This window comes from Paramormyrops kingsleyae, chromosome 1, assembly GCF_048594095.1.
Source record: "Paramormyrops kingsleyae isolate MSU_618 chromosome 1, PKINGS_0.4, whole genome shotgun sequence".
Lineage (NCBI taxonomy): Eukaryota > Metazoa > Chordata > Actinopteri > Osteoglossiformes > Mormyridae > Paramormyrops > Paramormyrops kingsleyae.
The window spans coordinates 22,690,436-22,710,042 of NC_132797.1; the positions used below are offsets into that span (position 1 = coordinate 22,690,436).

General features: G+C 41.8%; 1 protein-coding gene across 1 annotated transcript; it reads left to right on the forward strand.

The window, feature by feature from the left end:
- The first annotated feature begins 392 nt into the window (after positions 1 to 392).
- Positions 393 to 4,698, forward strand: LOC111837830 (C-C chemokine receptor type 9-like). The gene is made up of 3 exons (XM_072711759.1): positions 393 to 506; positions 1,335 to 1,411; positions 2,619 to 4,698. Exons 1-3 carry the CDS (start codon positions 425 to 427, stop codon positions 3,651 to 3,653), a joined length of 1,194 nt encoding a protein of 397 aa, XP_072567860.1. The 5' UTR covers positions 393 to 424; the 3' UTR covers positions 3,654 to 4,698.
- Positions 4,699 to 19,607: the final 14,909 nt, after the last annotated feature.

The window sequence follows — 19,607 nt, forward strand, 5'->3', positions numbered from 1 at the left end:
CTTTAAAAACAAAATGTGCATTTCTTTAGATAAAAGCATTTGCTAATTGAATACAGTGGAAATGGTGCTGCAGGACAACTGTCCCTCGATGTTGTATATTTAAAGGTGCTTCTGCTTTAATGAAGATTTCACTTTTAGCTGTCACTCCAATGGGCATTAAATGTATCTCACCTGAGTGTAGTCAAATTGAACAACACATGCTAAAATGAATCACTCTGCTGGTTGGGACTTCACTTTTTAAAGATACAAACGGAACTCTAGTATTATCTGATACCAATGCATACTGTATTGATTTTTAAATGGTACTTGCTTGTGGAGTGCAAATGTCTAGAAATCTGTAGCCTTGCCAAAAGATAGAGTTTTAAAGAGTTGCATGCGAGAGACTTCATCGCCGGCCGTGGTTTCCGTAGCTGAGTGGTTAGAGATGCCTATAAAAGTCAGCCGGTATGTGAAAGTCACCACATATTGTGCTCAGCCGAGAGGAAAAGACAGGCTTCGCGTTCTTGGTGAGGCAACGACCGATCATTTTGTTCTTAACGGTCACATTTCTGTGTTGTGTGTTTGTCGCTGCCATATGATGAACTGCACCTGTGTGTAACTGTGCGTTTAGTTGAATTATTACTTGTATTTTCTTTTAGTTAGACCAGCCTTCATTTTTTAGCTATTTATATTTCTCACCTGAGTTCTGCTGTCAAATCATGCATTATCTTAAACATACAGAAGGAATGTAAATAATCTTCAGTCATGTTTGCATGACTTATTTTGTCTAGAACTTTTGTTTCAATTTCAATTTTTATTCTGCTTGGTCACTGCTCATTTTAGAGGGAATGCTGTAGGAGATGCTGTAGGAGCTTAATAGGAATGGTCTTAATGGGAATTTTCATCTGGAATGATCATAAACCTAATGTCATAATGATTATTCTTACCTTTATTCAGTATTGATACATTACTTTTTGTAAGTAAAATCTAACAGCGCAAACCTACGGTATGTAGCATTGTGAGTTTATATGGATGTACAGTAGTTCTTGTTGAAATTGTCATTTTATAATAAGGTCTGATAAAGTCAGACAGTAACTGTGTTTCAATTCTTCACATCAAGCATTTGCATAGACAAATGCTAATGCATAGGCATGCATGTTGCTTTTTGATGCAAACTGTAGTCGCACAGATGCGCCAATAGCCATGAAATGTTCTGTAGTGCCTGGTGTTTTTATCTGGGGTAGGGGGTCGGGGGTGGGGGGGGGGGAGCTTAAGTACTGTAGCTCCCTTGTTTGCACACATAAGGTAATTCATCTCAATGATGTAATATGTATCTTTTTATTTATTTTCTTCAGTGTTTCATCCCAAGGACATGATGGCAAGTGGATTTGATGACGTGACAACATTTGATTATCTGACAGCAAGTGACTTTGTAGGTATTTTTGAGAGCGATTCTAATTACTTGGTTTGTGGGATAATTTAACTGAAGCCATGTCGGTGAATATCACACCCACACAAAAAAAAAAACAACCAGGAAATATTTTTTAAAAGTAAGGAGAATAATTTAGTCCTGAATAGGAAACATGCAGAAATATTTATATATTGTCTGTCTGGTCATGTATGCATTTAGGAGAGGAGAGACGTTCTCCTGGGTGTAGTTAAGCTCTCCAGGCACGTAAAGAAAACTTGCCAGTGCAGCACTGCCTCCTAGAGGCTAGTTGATATTACATATGGCCAGGCATATTGTTTTAGTTTCAGGGTAAAGCTCCAATAAAATTCTCCGTGTTTCATTTTGTGCTCTGAAACCACATGCACCGTTAGTGCTTTCCATGCCTCGACCTAATATGCATGCATTCTCTCAAAGTGACTGGTGTAACTATAAAGCTGTTTCAAAAAACCAATGTCCATGGACCGTTGTTTCCATTGCCCAGCACAGAAACCTGCAGCTAATCTCTGTTCCACATCTATGGAGCTTAAGCTGGTGTGCTACCTTATTGACACACATACTGAGGGAGCATGGGTAGCTCCGGTGCCGCAGTCTCACACTGTCGCATATGGGGCAAGAGCGGAAGTGGTTAGAAGCTGCGGTCTGACTTGGTGATGGAGCACCTGTGATAGTCAGGACTAGATTAGGATGTCACTCAACATCAAGGTTTGATATTAAAGAGGTTGTTTTCGTGTTATGAAACTGACTGTGCCTGATGTATCCCAAGGAGTTGTTGACTAACAACATTTTTAGGCAGGTATATTATCTTATTACTGTATTTTTATTACCCCTGGAAAGCTGATGAAAGAGTGATATCAATGGATGTTCTTCAAAAATACTCAGACATGTTTTGATAAAGATATACCGAGACCTTCATTAAAAACTGCATTTAGGAGGCTTGTTATAAATCCTGTTGCCATGTGGTGTGTGGGATAGGATAGGGTTCCCCTAGCTGGTAGAGTAATACCACTGTTGGGCCCTTGAGCAAGTATGAGATCTACAGTACACACTGGCAGACCCTGTGTGCTAAACCTGTAACTTTCGTTCATCTGTATATACATCTTTGTGTCTCACTGAGTGTAAGATCAGATAAAGTGAATACAATTTTCCCATGTGGATGAATAAAATATCACTATTCTATATTCTATTGCAGACTAAAGATGAATTTGACTTGGAAGATACTGGGCTATGTGAAAGAGATTCCGTTCGGATGTTCCGGGGTTACTATGAGCCCCCGCTTTACTGGCTGATTTTTGTCCTTGGAGCCGTTGGGAATTTGATGGTGGTGTGGATCTATGTTCATGTCCGCAATCGCCTGAAGACCATGACAGATGTCTACCTGCTCAACCTGGCCATTGCTGATCTCCTCTTCCTCGGGACGTTGCCATTCTGGGCTACTGACGCTAGCACTGGCTGGACCTTTGGCCTGGCCTTATGTAAGATTGTGTCAGCCATCTACAAGATCAACTTCTTCAGCAGCATGCTTCTGCTTACTTGTATCAGCATTGACCGATACATAGCCATCGTACGAGCAACCAAGGCCCAGAACTTCAAGATGAAGCGACTTTTCTACAGCAAGCTTATTTGCCTTGGTGTCTGGATGCTATCTGTCCTTTTAGCTATCCCTGAATTCCTTTTCGCCCAAGTTAAAGCAGAGAAGGAAAAACCCACCTGCTCCATGGTCTACTGGGCCAATGAAAAGAACATCACCAAGATCTTAGTTCTGTCCCTGCAGATCTGCATGGGTTTCTGCCTGCCCTTCCTGGTCATGTGCTTTTGCTATTCGGTGATCATCCGCACCCTACTGCAGGCAAAGAACTTTGAGAAGCACAAGGCCCTGCGAGTGATCTTTGCAGTGGTGGCGGTGTTTGTCCTATCCCAGTTACCGTACAATGGCGCGTTGGTGGTTGAGGCTAGCCAGGCGGCCAATATGACCATGACTGACTGCAAGATGCTCCGTCAATTTGATATTGCTAGCCAGGTGCTTCAAAGTCTGGCCTATACCCATAGTTGTCTCAACCCCTTCCTCTACGCCTTCATTGGTGTGCGCTTCCGCAAAGATCTCCTTAGTCTCCTACGTACATGTACCATTGGCCTTGGCCAGGGCCAGCTGATCAAAGTGCAGGGTGTGCCAAAACGCCCCTCTGTCATGTCGGACACTGAGACCACCCCAGCACTCTCCCTGTAATCCTCCCGATGCTTTCCATATCCTGAAATGCCTATACCCTGGGACACAATACCATGATTTACTATGCAAAACCCGGGAAATGGCTAGTATTTGGAGGACTTGTTTTCTCCAAGAGGACCAGGCACATCATCTGTCAATCTGGATAGAATCTAGATCATGTAAACATAGATTTGCGTAGATCTATGCAACATGCGGGTAAACATGATCATGATGTTATTAGCATACACAATCCATCGATGGGTGAAAAGTTTGGTGGTAAATATGAAGGTATATCATTTCAAGAGATGATGTCCTTTCCAGCTATCTGCCAGATTATGTCCGAGAAAGCACATACTTTGAGAGTTATATTAAATGGCTGTAAATACTCTGTTTGTATGAGTTTTGTGGTCACATGCTATTATATTGGTCTTCCTAACAAGTCCCTCCATAAATTCCAACTACTTCAGAATGCTGCAGCTCGAGTTGTAACTCGTACCCCCTCCGGGGAACATATCACCCTAGTTCTACAACAGCTTCACTGGTTGCCCATAGAAACTCGAATAGCATTCAAAATTCTGCTGCTCACTTTAAAATGCATTTACAATTTTGCCCCTCCCTATCTATGTGGCCCGCTTCACATCGCCTCTCCATCCTGATCTCTCAGATCTTCATCTGCCACCCATTTTATTGTTCCCTCTGCCCGCCTCATCAGCATGGGAAACAGCTTTCAGTTGCTCTGCTCCCCGACTCTGGAACTCATTTCTGCCAGATATCAGAAATATTGACTCTTTTTCATTATTTAAATCAAAACTCAAAACCCATCTGTTTAAATTGGCTTACTCGCTTCAACCCAATTGTTATATAATTATGTAAATAACTTTTTTTTAATTATTTGGTTTTTATTGTTTGTTTTTTTTAGTCTATGTAAGGTGACCTTGGGATTTAGAAAGATGCCCACAAATAAAAATGTATTATATACGTAGAGCTGTGGGGCAATCATTGTTATCAAAATGTTGAAAAAAAATCTGTATTTGTAGATAAACCAATAAAACAATAAACACGAACTTTTTCCACAAACCCCTTGGTTGTTCATGAAGCATTCATGAAAAAAAAAAATGAATCAATCAAGGCTTGTAATTCCAGTGATCCCCTTACCCAAAAATGGTATGCCAGTCTAGTGCTAATCACATGACACACAGGCTGGGGTCCATTTTGTTAAAGATAGCAATGCATGCAAAGAAATAAAATATCACAAGTGCAAATGTGAGAAACGTATACAAATACACCGTACTCCACTTCACTCCTATGGTGCAAACCTTCCTCCAGTGTCTGAAAAGTAATGAATGTGTCAATCAAGGTAAAATCCGATCACAAGCATGGAGTTACCACAGCAACATAACATGTTTTTACTAGTCTTTTTTGCAGTTGCTGTGGCTTTTGCTTATGAGAACACTGAATAGTATCTTTCTAGCCATAACGTACAAACTGTGGTCGCAAACAAGTATGAATGTAAAACCACACCGCACGTCACTGTCTCTTTCACAGAAGCAGGGCCTCCCAGGACTGCCGCACGTACACAAGTGATCATCCAGAGTAGGTAGCGTGAGGGGGATCGGGCCCCATCTAACTAGGGCCACAACACCCTTCCCCCCCACTCCCCAGTCAACAATTTGGACCAATGCCACCCGCAGGGGTGTGGCTACAGGTTGTCTGCCCACCCATGGCCATCGCTGTGTGGGTTAAGAATTTTAACAGGTATGTTTTCCCAGGCCCTGGACTGGAAGAGGCCTGAGGGGGACCCTGTCCCCCCTCCCCTCAATACTGAGGGGGCCTGCTACACCCAATGGACCGTAACCCTTTGCTGAGGATCGCCATGCCGGAACATGCAGATCCCAGATCAGTGCTCATCTGCTTGACTCCAGTCCATTAAGCAATGAGTCCAAGACACAAATTACATTTCACTTATTTACATTCATTTTTATTTATCAGATGATTTTGTCCAAAGAAACATAGAAGTGAGGCAAACGCACGGTACAAACAAATGTGCTGTTAAGCAGACGGCTAGATGTAAGTGTAGCTAGCCTGAGCTTCCAGACAATGCCCAGATACAAGTGTAAGCAGGATAGGAGCTGGAGCTACACAACATCTTCCAAAACAAAGCAAGAACCTAATGAAACAATTATTCAATGACCAGAATGTGCGACACTATGAGTATTCAGGAGTGATATTAGGCTTGTGGAGGTGTTCTTGGATCAGATGGGTCTTGAGGCATTTCTTGAAAGCTGAGACGGAATCCGATGGCCGAATGTGGTTTGGTCGCTCATCCCTCTATCAGTTTGCCATACATGAGAAACATTTAGAGTGAAACTTCTCACGTGGTGGAGGGACAATTTTCAGCTGCTCAGTTTGTTCCACCTTAGATTAGATTAGATAAACTTTATTAATGTTAGAAATACTTGTGCATACAAGCTAGGGTAGCTAGTCTATCAGAGTGCATGGTTCAGAAAGTAGCCAGTGTTAGCCATTTGTGGTCCAGAAGCTACAAATCCAGACTAAGATTTTGTTTCTACCAACCAGCTGAGCATAAAGAGTCACAGTCATAGAGTACTCAATTGGTTGGTAGAAACAAAATCTTGGTCTGGATTTGTAGCTTCTAGACCTGAAATGCCCAACACTGATGGTAGCACTGTCTCCCTGTACCTCTAATGTCTCAAAACTGGGCCGGTTCTGTGGGATAGAAATGTTCATGCATGCACTGGATTCTTCCAAGACTTCCATGCCCTCCTGTTGTTATGACATCAGGTGAACTTCCTACTAGCCTGTGGAGTAGTTTCCATATCACTGCATCTCCTAGATATTAGAAAAGAAGGAAACCTTTGTGTCATTGTACCTACATTTAAAATTATGTCCCCCTATTGCTGCAGACATATTCTTAATCTAATGTTTTTAAGGTGTTTTTGGCGTAGAAGCCGCAGCTATAAATGACATCTGTTCATCTCTCCTTGAAACCAGAAGACCCCAGCTGACAGCAGATTGTATGCTAAAAATCAGTTTCACTTCCCCTTCTGCACATGAAATCACTGCTACCAAAGCATGTTCTAGAATTACCCTAATTGTACTAAAGCTGCACACAATTCCACACGTAAGTCTTACTGAAGGTTATGCATTAACAGATACACAAAATTAAACTTTATTCGTGCAGGGCACAGCCAAACGTACCAAATCTGTCTGTTTTTTCTTATTTGTGTTAAATAAACAGAATGAAAGGGCAAAAAGGACACTGTTGAGACCAAATTGTAAACCATTAACTAAAAGGTTTTGCATAAATTTCAACAGACTGTGGTACAAAATGTTACAGGGCCAGACACGGAAAAAAGCACAATGTTTTTGAGGTTAACGAAGCCGTTTCGAGTTGTTGCACGAAGGTTTCACCACACGTGTATACCTTCTTTGTAACTTGTACACGTACACCCCTCCCCCAAACCGACCCCCCCCATCTCCAAAAAAACAAAACAGGAAACAGGAACTTTGGTCATATCAGCTGTGTGTGAAATATTTCCATACAATGTGTGCTCCACAGAAATGTCACAATGCCATGCAGCAAGCCTGCATGCATTACCATACTTTTAGTTCAAAAAACATTTTATCTTGTCTTACCTGCCTTGTCTGACTCAAATATTACAATAATGTTGCAAAACTGCTTGCACTTCTACCTGGGCATTCATTGGAAGCTCAGTGTAGCCGACCTTATGCCTAGTCAACTCTTCATTGTTTGTAATGTAATATTTGCCTCATTTTTCACTGCTCTAGACAAAAACATCTGCTAAATATGTCAAATGTAAGGTAACAGGGATGCTATGAGTGATGTGATTTCATGTGGTTCAATAATTATTTTGTTACACAACTTACTTTTGGTTAAAATTGATAAATAGCAAAAATCATACCAAGGTCATCTTTCCGTACCTGAAACTTAACAGGTGGGGCATTGGTATGGAAACACTGACAGATTCAGGGGACCCACCACTTAATCGGGGCTCCAAAATCTTGTTTTGAAAATGCCAACCCAAGCCGGGGAGGGGGGTGGGGGGGGGGGGGTACAGGTGTGGCAAAGTTACATTTTGTCAAGGGGCCCATAATTTCTAGGTACGCCCCTGTCTTTATCTTTCCCCATGACTGCTACACACACGGAAAAAAAAAAGAACATGAATACTCTGGCATTTGGCAGAACAAGGCATCGCTGCAGGAGCAAAAGCGAAGAGGCTTTATTTAGAGGAGAACGACACTCTTGTACTATAGCCCTTTAAAAGATTAACACACGCACTGACCAAGCACCTGAATCATACACACTAGCGAAACACACGGAGGTCAGACGCTGCACTGTACAGTACACACGCAGTGGGTAATTTGTACGAGAGCTAGAGACATGCAAAGATTGGACAGGGTTCACACAAGACACGGGCAAACACACTCGGCAATCGGAAACACAGGTATTAACAATAACACAAGGGGCTATTTACAATGTCTCAGCATGCTCCGGTGCTACAATATCATTATTATTCTTCATTTATGCTGCATTTATTTTTGCGATAATCACTATATATGACCATCACAGAAGCAAGAACATTAATAACTAGTTTCATTCTGTATCCACTAGAGGGGGCAAATCTGAAACATAGTAACCTACTGGAAAAATCATCCAGCCAGTCAGCCAGCCTTCAACTGATTATCTTGGTCTCAGTGGAGACCTGGAGCCTATTCCAGGATGCATAGGGCATGGGGCAGGGGTACACAGAAAGCATATCATTAGCTAAATCCTAGAATCCCTGCCGATGGATGGACAAAAAAGAAAACTGACACTGTGTGTCTCAACCATCACCAAGACAAGTTTAATTTTAGCCTACTTTGAGGCAGTTAGACACAATTGCTGATGTGCTCGCATATGTCAGAATTTCTAAGACAGATTGTAGAGTCAGGTAATTCAGATCCAGACCGGCATTTTGTTTCAACCAACCAGTTGAGTAAACAAAATCTTGGTCTGGACTTTTACACCCTGGACCTGAATTACTGAACTCTGACATTGTATGTGTGATATGTTAATGCATGTCGCCATTCTACACTGGACATGTGAAGACCACGGCCGACTGGCTCCAAGCTGTCGCTATTGGCTGCCTCACTGGCACATGAAGAATTGCATCATGGTACCTGGTTAGCAGAGAGTTACCCAAAGTATCTTACAGATCTTACAATTCATGTCCATTTGTACCACTTGATCCACAAGAAGTTATTATTATTTAATTAGGTTAAATATCTGCCTGGGGCTTGGATGTTTAATTACAGATTTGGGTCATTAACTTTCCAGCCTGTAGTCACATTCATGTTTTAGATGACCAAGGAGGACCGGATCAGAATAGAAATAATCTGAAAAAAGAGCATCTTATCTGCTTGGCAGCATAAACCACTGATTGTCCCCATGCATGATCACAAAACTCGCCTGAATGTGGGACCCCTGCTTAATGAAGCCCAGACTGCATTAGGATACACAGTCCTGGAGCCATGGAGTGACTCAGTCAACTTTGTGGCCACACTAAACAATAAAAAAATCACCCTTTTGAAGTGACCGATTGTGACCAACAGCCCCCCCCCCCCCCCCCCCAAACCTTGGGGGTCACACAAATGAGCAGTTGGACTGGTGGCAAACACTGCTGCTGTGAGTAACTTGATAATAAGACAAAATAATAAACATAAGTGAAACTTAGTTGCTAATATTAAGGAAGACCTTTAAAGGGTTTTCATGAGGTGCCATTCGATGCTGCTACGTGTTTTTTTTTTTATATAATCTCTGACTAAATCAAAGATTATCTGATTTATATTACCACTTCTGCAGCACTGAGATAAGGCCCCTGACAGAAACTTGCATCCGGCTTCTTTTGCTGTCTCGATTTATTTTTCTGCGTTTGCAGATGGCGGTGATTTGAGTCATCTGCTCGTCAGGGGTGAGGTATTAGCGGACTATGTTTTTTTTCTCACTTTCCAGAATTGTTTGGGCACATGACCTTTCGGTCGAGAGCACTGAGACTTGGTTCCTGTTATGTTTAAATTGGCCAGTTTCTCCCAAATGAGAGAAAATGTTTTGGGGAATTCCCCTTAAAATGACCATCTTACAACATCTCCCACCCCCCCTTGATTGACAACTTTTATCGTTGCTACCTCCCCCCACAGTATAATCTTATTATATCAAACATGTAACTCCCCAGATAATTTTCTTTGTAGAACTAGCTCTCCGGTCCTGAGTGCAAACCTGTTGCACTTTCATCTTGTCATGCTCAAACTGCCCATAAGGGACCCCCAAGACCTCTGACACAATTAGCACCCTACGTGTTTTCTGATAATCTTGCATCTGACTCTGACATAAAACGGCTGGAAAATGAAAGTGTTTCTTTCATAATGGGAAGCGTGACACCCTGACACTGAGTCAGGTATTCCTTAGGTAAATTGTGATGTTTGTAAATTGATTCATTGCACTATTGCCTATTTATTATTTATTTGTGCCCTACACATCCATTGTCTGTAACTGCTTGTCCTCACCAGGGTTGTAGGGGGTCTGGAGCCTATCCTGAAGGGTGTAAGGCAGGGAAAAACCCAGGATAGGGTGACAACCCATCACAGGGCACACATGCATGAGAGCTACCGCTCAAATTGCCTATGGGTGATTTAGCAAGTCTAATTAACCTATCTCTACATGTTTTTGGACTGGGGGGTACTGGAGTACCTAGAGAAATACCCACAGCAACATGGGGGAGAACATGCAAACTCCATACACATGACACTGTGACAGAGACTCAAACCCGAGTCCTAAGTCCCTAAGGGCAACAGTGCTAATTACTGCACCTCCGTACATGACACTGTGACAGAGACTCACACCCGAGTCCTAAGTCCCTAAGGGCAACAGTGCTAATCGCTGCACCTCCGTACATGACACTGTGACAGAGACTCAAACCCGAGTCCTACGTCCCTAAGGGCAACAGTGCTAATCGCTGCACCTCCGTACATGACACTGTGACAGAGACTCACACCCGAGTCCTAAGTCCCTAAGGGCAACAGTGCTAATCGCTGCACCTCCGTACATGACACTGTGACAGAGACTCAAACCCGAGTCCTAAGTCCCTAAGGGCAACAGTGCTAATTAATGCACCTCCGTACATGACACTGTGACAGAGACTCACACCCGAGTCCTAAGTCCCTAAGGGCAACAGTGCTAATTGCTGCACCTCCGTACATGACACTTTGACAGAGACTCACACCCGAGTCCTAAGTCCCTAAGGGCAACAGTGCTAATTGCTGCACCTCCGTACATGACACTTTGACAGAGACTCAAACCCGAGTCCTAAGTCCCTAAGGGCAACAGTGCTAATCGCTGCACCTCCGTACCACCCCCTTTATTTGTATCGCATAAATTGTTTTTGTATGATTCACCTTGTCCATACACAGACAAATATTTCTGTGTCTGTGTCCGCATCAAAATATCATGTGTGGGAATAATTGCATTGTGATCATAATTTGCCATGGTGTTGATCCCTGTCCTTTACTGTTTGTTCAAAATACTCAATAACATGCTGAACAAGTTGTTGTTTTTGCATGCTCCTTCTAAACTGATTATATATTGATGATGTTGCAATACCCTGACTTTCAAAAAGTACTCCAATATTCTACAATTTTACATGGAAATTTTATAGGCATATTATTACAAAATTATGCAAGAATGAGAACACTTAAAACAACAGCAAGCCAACAGAACAAAACATGGAGCAAACAGGAAACATGAGGAGACACTTCATATATGTTACCAGAAGGTGGCGTGGTGCCTTCTCAGAATAGCAAACAGATCTAGGTCTCCACTATTGATTTACTGCCAACCCTGCCAGTGTGTACATGTTTGTTTCTGCAAATTTTCCCCAGGTTTCTATGGTTTCCACTCTCTGAAGACGTGCATTTTATATGAAGCTTTGTCTGTAATGTGCCTTTTGTGTCCTCTGATGGGCTGACGGTCTGAACTGACCTGTGCCGTCCCAGGTAGGCCAAGGCTTCACTCTTACCTTGTACAGGAAAAGTGATTTTTAGAAATGTTATGAAAATGTTCATAACACAGTGTCTGTGTTTTAGATCGTTTCTTTACATTTGCCGCTGTACAATGCTGGACAATTTGAACAATCCCCCCCCCCCGGGAAAAATATTTTATCTTACTTAATTTTTTGACCTAGCAGGAGCACCGGGAATAACTAAATACCAATGTTCAATTGATTTTACTGAGTTCAAATTGACTGCAAAATTAAAAATAAAATAATGCAAAATGAACAAAATTAGAATTCATCAAGAATATCTCCACTAACTTTCACTTCTTTCTTTAACCTGCGGTTATGTTGAACTGTAAACAAGAGCAAACAGTCACCACAAAGCAACATGTTTTCCTCTCAAGTCACACCACCAGAGGGCACTGTTTTCAAACGAGTGGTGCCTGCGGCTTTGTCTTTGTGTTTGGCACAGTGACATCGCAACTTATCAACACCCCTGTTCAGTCAACACAGCTGCTGCCCCTATTGTTTTATATAGAAATACAGACACATATTTTTTCATTATTGCTGCAGTTTTATCCGGCACTTGCATAAAGATACTGGTAAGCTCGGGCATTCTGCCCAGGGTGGCCCCAGCCTGGTGCCTTATGCTACCTGGGACAGACTCCAGTCTTACACTGACCCTGTACACCATAAGGGGCTGGAGGATGGATGGAACAGATGAGCTCATTTATGCTTTTCTCTGAAGCAAGGAAAAGAAGGAAGGAAGCTTTGAAGGCTCCCTTAACTTGTGTGAGGGCTTTGTAGGAAGCCCCCCCCCAGGACTTAAGCTAATGACCTAGTAGTTAGAAGGCTGTGCCCTCACCCCTCGTGCTACCTCCTTTTCACTTATGTAGTGTTGAAGCTATACACACTCAGGCTATTTTAATTGGCAGGTGTTCAGTCCATTTTTTGCACCCAGAACCACTTGCAGTGTTCTTGCACAAGCTATGCATTCAGAAAAGCCTTTCTGTACTCAGTTGTTGTGCTGAGCTGTTTTTTTGCACTTGTGGCCTTCCTGTTAGCTTTAACATGATGTGTCTCTTTTACTAGCAAGGTGTTTTCAGCCACTGATATCTGTTTATGGCACCGTTCTCTGTAAACTGCAGACATTGCATGGTAAATCCCCAGGGAGGAGCTGTTTCTGAGATGTTAAAAGCACCACATCTGGTATCAGCAATCACACCATGTTCAAAATCATTTAGATCAGGGATCTTAGCCGTTGTAATGCTGCGATGAGCAGTAAGTGATCCTCTTGACCCTGTCTGTATACAGTGTGTGTTTGTGTACCTAATAAACTGCAGTGTAACTGGTGGCCTAAGGGTTGTACCTAATAAGCTGCAGTGTAACTGGTGGCCTAAGGGTTGTACCTAATAAGATGCAGTGTAACTGGTGGCCTAAGGGTTGTACCTAATAAGCTGCAGTGTAACTGGTCGCCTAAGGGTGGTACCTAATAAACTGCAGTCTAACTGGTGGCCTAAGGGTGGTACCTAATAAACTGCAGTGTAACTGGTGGCCTAAGGGTTGTACCTAATAAGCTGCAGTGCAACTGGTCGCCTAAAGGTGGTACCTAATAAGCTGCAGTGTAACTGGTCGCTTAAGGGTGGTACCTAATAAGCTGCAGTGTAACTGGTGGCCTAAGTGTGGTACCTAATAAACTGCAGTGCAACTGGTTGCCTAAGGGTGGTACCTAATAAGCTGCAGTGTAACTGGTGGCCTAAGGGTGGTACCTAATATGCTGCAATGTAACTGGTCGCCTATGGGTGGTACCTTGGTTTCAGGGCATTTTCCCAGGTCATGTTCTTCCAGCGTCAGTCTCTGCGGGATTTGCTTGTTTCTGCCTGCAGATGGATTTCGTCTATATCTCAGCTTTCACTGGAATGCAGCAGCATAGCAAGGCTGGGCAAAAAAAAAAGAAGTGCAAAATTACTAATAACTGTTTTCATGCAACTCGAAGGTGACCAAAACCCCTTACAAGCACTGTTTATTTACTCACAGCTATAAAGTCCTTTATAGCATAATAATGGAATAATTGCTTGCCAAGCACAGGAGCCCTATTTAAAAGTAATTGCATATTATTATCTAAGACAAAAAGCTGACAAATGCAAAACAACAGTGTGTGCGCGTAGTACGTAATTAAGGTTACAGCAAATGGTTGTAGCGGCTCTGTCACTGTTTTGACATTACTCCATTGTTTTACATTTAAGCCTGTTTTTTTTACTATAGGAAGTTCTCATTGGCTGATTTAAATACTGGTTTTTTGACAGGCTTGGCTGGGTGACTCACTTGCAAGAAAAAAAGGATACATTAAGATATGTATTTTTTAAAATCTTATTTTGCCCCGTAATAACAGACATACGAAGACAGGCAATGGCACCTTTGAACAAAGTATTTCGCTCATCATATAAACACTATCGAGACGGCTCCACCTAGTGGTTACACTTATATATGGACTGTGTTTTACATTTTCCCAGTTTGTCCTGGGGCTGAATTAACTTTTAATAAAACAAAAGGAAACGTTTTTAAGTGGATTAAACATATCTCGTTTCCATGTAATTTTATTTTAATACATCTTCACATTATGGATGTTTTAGATGTGAGCAACTGTACATCTTTGCATTGTATGAAGTATCGCTATAATTTTTTTGACTTGTGTAACAAAGATATATCTGCAAAGAAGCTGAAGATATCTAACGATTCTGGGCAACGTTAAACTATTTAAAAATAATCTAAAAACCATCTCCTGTCCATTTAAAGACATAAAAGAGTTGAAATGCATTCAAGAGATTGTTAAACAGATAGGCAGAGATTTCCAGATATATTTAAACAGTTTAAAGTTATCTGCAAATGGTTTTCTGCATGTAACTGATTTGTATTTATTTTAAAATGATTTTGTCGTATCTTTAAATATTTAAAGATACAAGTAAATCATTACGATGTCTGTAATTCAATTTTAGGCATTTGTAAATAACATACTGTATCTTAATACACAGATGTCTTCCAAAATTTTAATATTCCTATCAATATGATATCTGTTCATCATTGAATCATTTCTGTATATCATTCGAAAATATCTGCATTTATTTTATAACGTCTCTAAATGATCTTTAAACAGAATACCCTTCTGATCTGGCCAATAATGATTTCCTTGGCTTATATCAGTGCCGTACATTTGTTGGTTTCCATTTTCAGCTATATCTTAAAATTAGCATGAAAAAAATGCAGGTTTCCTCAATGTCTAACAAATGGCCAGTTGGTGTATTTAAATAGCAGAAGATTAAAGCACAAAAAAATTACTATTTCATGCTTGTAATTCATTTGTGATGTGGATATAATGGACCAGTTGTGTGAATAAAATGGACGGATGGATGGATGGATTAATGCATAATGTGAATATTCATACTTCTGTCTTCCAGTCTAAAGCAGACATTCACAAACATACCATAAAGTGCTCATTTGTACTGAAAAAACCCACTCAAACTTCACCTGCTAATTACCTGTAAACTATTAGTACAAGTAAGCATGAATTATGGCCAATGGCATTATCTTGCAATGTTTAAGAAGGTCATTTCTTTTTGGTTTGTTTGCTTTTTGGACCATTTTGAACCATCCTCTATAATGTGACATCTTCTGCTCCTCCATAAGCTTCCTCTGACAGGCTCAGCCATTCCCGCTTCTGTGTGAACGGCAACACAAACACACATGAGAATCGGAGAGTATCAGAACCTAACCCAGCTTAGAGTATCAGCCCTAACCCAGTCGAATCTGACCCAAACCTGAGGGTGAACTGGGCCCAGTCTGAGAAAGTGAAAGAGATTTCTGGAAAAAAGTGGAAGAGAGTGAAATGAGGCTATATGGGGCGATGCTTGCGCCGGACTCACTGGAATCGCAGCTCAGCTGCCGAAGGGCTTTGCACTGCGATTGCCAGCCTCTCTGGACACCTCATGCTCCTTTGTTTTGGGCCATGGGAGGGCAGCCCGGATCTGGAGCAGCACCTGTGTCACAGGATGGCCCATCCATCTCCAGGAGGCTCCAGTGGCCCCCACTCTAAGGTTCTGTGCTGAATAATGGGGTGCCCACCTGGGCCGCCTGGCCGGGGCCGGGGCCGGGGGGAGGGGAGTCCCCGTGACCCGTAGGACCCGCATCTCCAGCTTTTTTGGGCCTGCACCTTAGAGACCGTGTCTTGACAGAGGCCAGGGTAACTGAGCACACCTATTCCACAATACCCCCTAGGAAAAACAGGCCACCATTGTAGGAAATGTAGAACAGATATGAGCAGCTGTAAGGACACCTGGTTTATCTCAGCCAATCGCAGCAACTTACTGGAAGGATACCTAGTTTATCTCAGCCAATGCCAGCAACTGAGCGGAAAGACATCTGGTCTATCTCAGCCAATCCCAGCAACTCACTGGAAAGATTCATGGTTTATCTCAGCCAGTCACATGCTCACAAGAAAGAGACCAGCTTTTCCTCAGCCAACCACTACAACTCACTAGAAAGATACCTGGTTATCTCAGCCAATCATAGAAATTCACTGGAAAGACACCTGGTTTATCTCAGTCAATCCCTGACAGTCATGGGCAAATCCTTATTTATCCAAATTGATGACTTTTCAGATAAATAAGAAAAATAAGATTGAATTGGTTATTTAACCAAATGTGAAAAGCGTTTGAAATAAAAAAAATCCATCCATCCATCCATCTATCCATCCTTCCATCCATCCATCCATCCATCCATCCATCTTTTAACTGCTTACCCTTGTCAGGGTTGCAAAGGGGCCTGAAGCCTATCCCAAGCTAGTTTGAATAGTACTTCCATTAAAAATTCAAATTAAAAAATCATTACATTTTTTTTTCTGGTTTAAAAAGTATGGCTGCATTTATAATTGCTATTGTATTTATAAAGATAATTATCCGAGGTAGGGTGCCTGTGAGGCTGGGAATGAACCCGGGAACTACAGGGAACAAAGCAGGGGACAAAGCAGGGGACAGTCACCATGCACTGCACGGCCAGGAAGGAAAGTCCCCATCACTGCCCCTGCCCTGTAGTAAAAAAACTGCAATAATTTCAACACATGACATATAGTACTTTGATTGTTTTGACCTTTTTAAAATGTGCAGGGCAGTGTGTGGTTCCGCATGCTAGGACGCTGTGCCTATGTTCAAAGGTCCAAATCCCAGCATTAGCACAGTTATATCCCTGTTGTTTCTAATCCTTAATTTTCCAGTTGCTCCAGGTCCTGCTTTCTCAAACACCAGAGGACTACAAAATGTATTTCACTTTGGATTAAAGTGACTGCTAAATAAAATGCAAAATTTTAATTAGGTAAAAATATGGAAAAGCATTAAGAAGCTGTCGCCAACTTGGGCAGTGGGTGGAGCTGAACCTTCTGGAGTGCCGATCTTTCAGATCATTGAGATCTTTGTATGTGACAACTGAAAGCCCCCCAACCCCCGCCCCCCAGCTCAATGTGATGTTCTCCTTGTTCTCAGCTGAACCTCTCGCCGTGTTAATATCTGACTCAAACGGCATCCCTCTTTGAGCCAAGCCGCTCCCTGTATCTGCGTTTACTGTCGCATCCGACGTCTCTGGCTGATCTGGCTGACAGGCTGCCCTTGTTTAAGGCGCCGAGCAAAACGCCGCTTGTGCGAGAATCAAAGTGAGCCTGGAAAATGCTACCTCACCGCAGCGGCAAAACTGCAGAGAAAAGCAGGCCTGACACTCCCAACACACCTGTAATGTCACGGCAGGCCTCCGGGGGGCGATGTTGTGCAGACCCCTGTCACCAAAGTGGGAATATTGGAAAAGAGCTAATCTCCAGATAATCTCTACACCTGACACTCATTAACCACTCATTAACAGAACTGACTGTATCCAGCAGATCCAAAGTACCATAAAGGGTCATTAAGGCGAAAATGCAGTAATTAGTAAAATGACCCCAAGCAGTAATCCATGGAACAAAAGCAGGCTCAGAGTAACAGATATTTACCTTGGATTTACAGGCTAAATGACATCTGTTGTGCAATGGGAACGTCCCAAACGACACTGTCAGCTGCACCAGGTGGTTTAACTACTCGAGTGCAGTGATAAGTACAGAGAGAAAGCAGTATTTTTTATTATAATATATTTTTAAAAAGGTATTCCATTTTGAAGATTGCAAGCTCCAATTCCAAAATAAAAAGTTGCTTAAATATAATTTTGATCCAGGAGCAGTTGGGGCGTATGTTACACCAATGCCTGAAAAGTGTTGTGTATGACGTATCTTCTGGCAAAGGTGCCCAGATTTCTTTAGAGAAAAGACCAAACAAGTGGTCTGAGGGATCTCCAGGATTAACTCCACATCTCCATACTCAGGGATGGGCAGTATTTCTGATATACATATTTTAAATACAAAATTATATTTTGTAATTTATATTTGACAATGATTATGTAACTTGTATCAAAATACTTTGATGCTCAGTATTTTTGTATTTTGGAAATACAAGAAATACTTTCCCCGTAATATATGCATGATGACATAATGTGGGCAAAACATTTGTGCTACACAAGGCGGAAGTTTATTTTTTTCAGACATTTTAATGAATGGTAACTAGAGCCAATAGCTGATCACTTGTGTTGAAGCAAAAGACTTACAAACTCCATTTAAGCCCAGTCGTATTTAAAGGGTTTAAGATGTTGTTGAGTGAAGGGCTTAAATTGTGTTTGTGATTTTTCATTTTTAAATTTGTTATTTGCATCTGCGGTGCCAAAAAGGAAGCAGGTTTGTCATTTTAATTAAAAAAAAAATATATAAAAAATCTTTCTGAGTTAGTTATCATAACTTTTTCATTCGATTGACTTAACTCTGAGTGTCACGTGAATAGTTTGGATGTATTTGAGACACTTTAGAGTTTTATTCTTTGTTTGGTTTCACATTTGCATTATGTCTTGTTAAGCAGTGCAAAAATGTTCTTATGTTTAGGCATTTGAGTCAATTTGCTTATGAAGATACAATCTGATATAGAAGAGAAGTACGTGAAACGCATTTTTCTACTTGCAAAATACTGCAGTTTATTTTGATACTTTGCTTGGTGGCTGTATTTTGTAGTTTCTTCTGGTTTTATCAAAACACATTTTTATGTAATTTTACCCAAGCTCTGGTGGCAGAGGTGAACAGATCCAGCGTGATGCATAGATAACATAGAATTACTGATATTCCTCTTCGGAAATAACTGGGTTAAGGTGAGCAAAGGGCCAACACAGCAGAGGCCCTAACATTAAAAATACCGGAAGTGTTTCAGAAGACAAGAAGACGAACACACTCAGCTGGGATTGGAATAAACCAAAATGCACGATTGACTCTCTTGGCACTTTGCAGACATTTCTACTTCATCGCGTTGACTGCCCTACTCCTGCGACGACCTTACTCTCAGTTTCAGTTTTTCACTTGACTGATACATCTGGATCGATCTATTTGTAATGGGGGAATGGTGGGTTACATTTGTTGAACATTTGTACATCCTTATGGCATACTCAGTCATTTGATAATCATGATAATGGTTGTGTTTTATTTCTAGGTTTAAGTCGTTAAAACCTACATTATATAATTTTACAGTTTTGCACATTCGAGGGTCCTTGTAAAGTGCTGCCCCCCCCCGGATCTGCCAGGGTCTCAATACCCCTACTGTGCTCCTGCTGTCAGGACTGCTCAGGATGTGCTACAGGTGACAGCAACTGAAACAAAATGGAATTTACAGCCTTGCATATTATACAGGTAACAAGGAACAGGTGTCACTCATCAGCAGCACAGACCGCTGACACCTGACTCTCCCTCCTAAGACAGAGCAAAGACATGGCCCCTCATGCACACACACACACACACACACAC

Coding starts and splice junctions, on each gene's coding strand:
- LOC111837830 (XM_072711759.1), top strand. CDS start 425: ATGCCTATAAAAGTCAGCCGGTATGTGAAAGTCACCACATATTGTGCT. Junction 507..1,334: donor AGACAGGCTTCGCGTTCTTG/GTGAGGCAACGA, acceptor TATTTTCTTCAG/TGTTTCATCCCAAGGACATG. Junction 1,412..2,618: donor ATCTGACAGCAAGTGACTTT/GTAGGTATTTTT, acceptor ATTCTATTGCAG/ACTAAAGATGAATTTGACTT.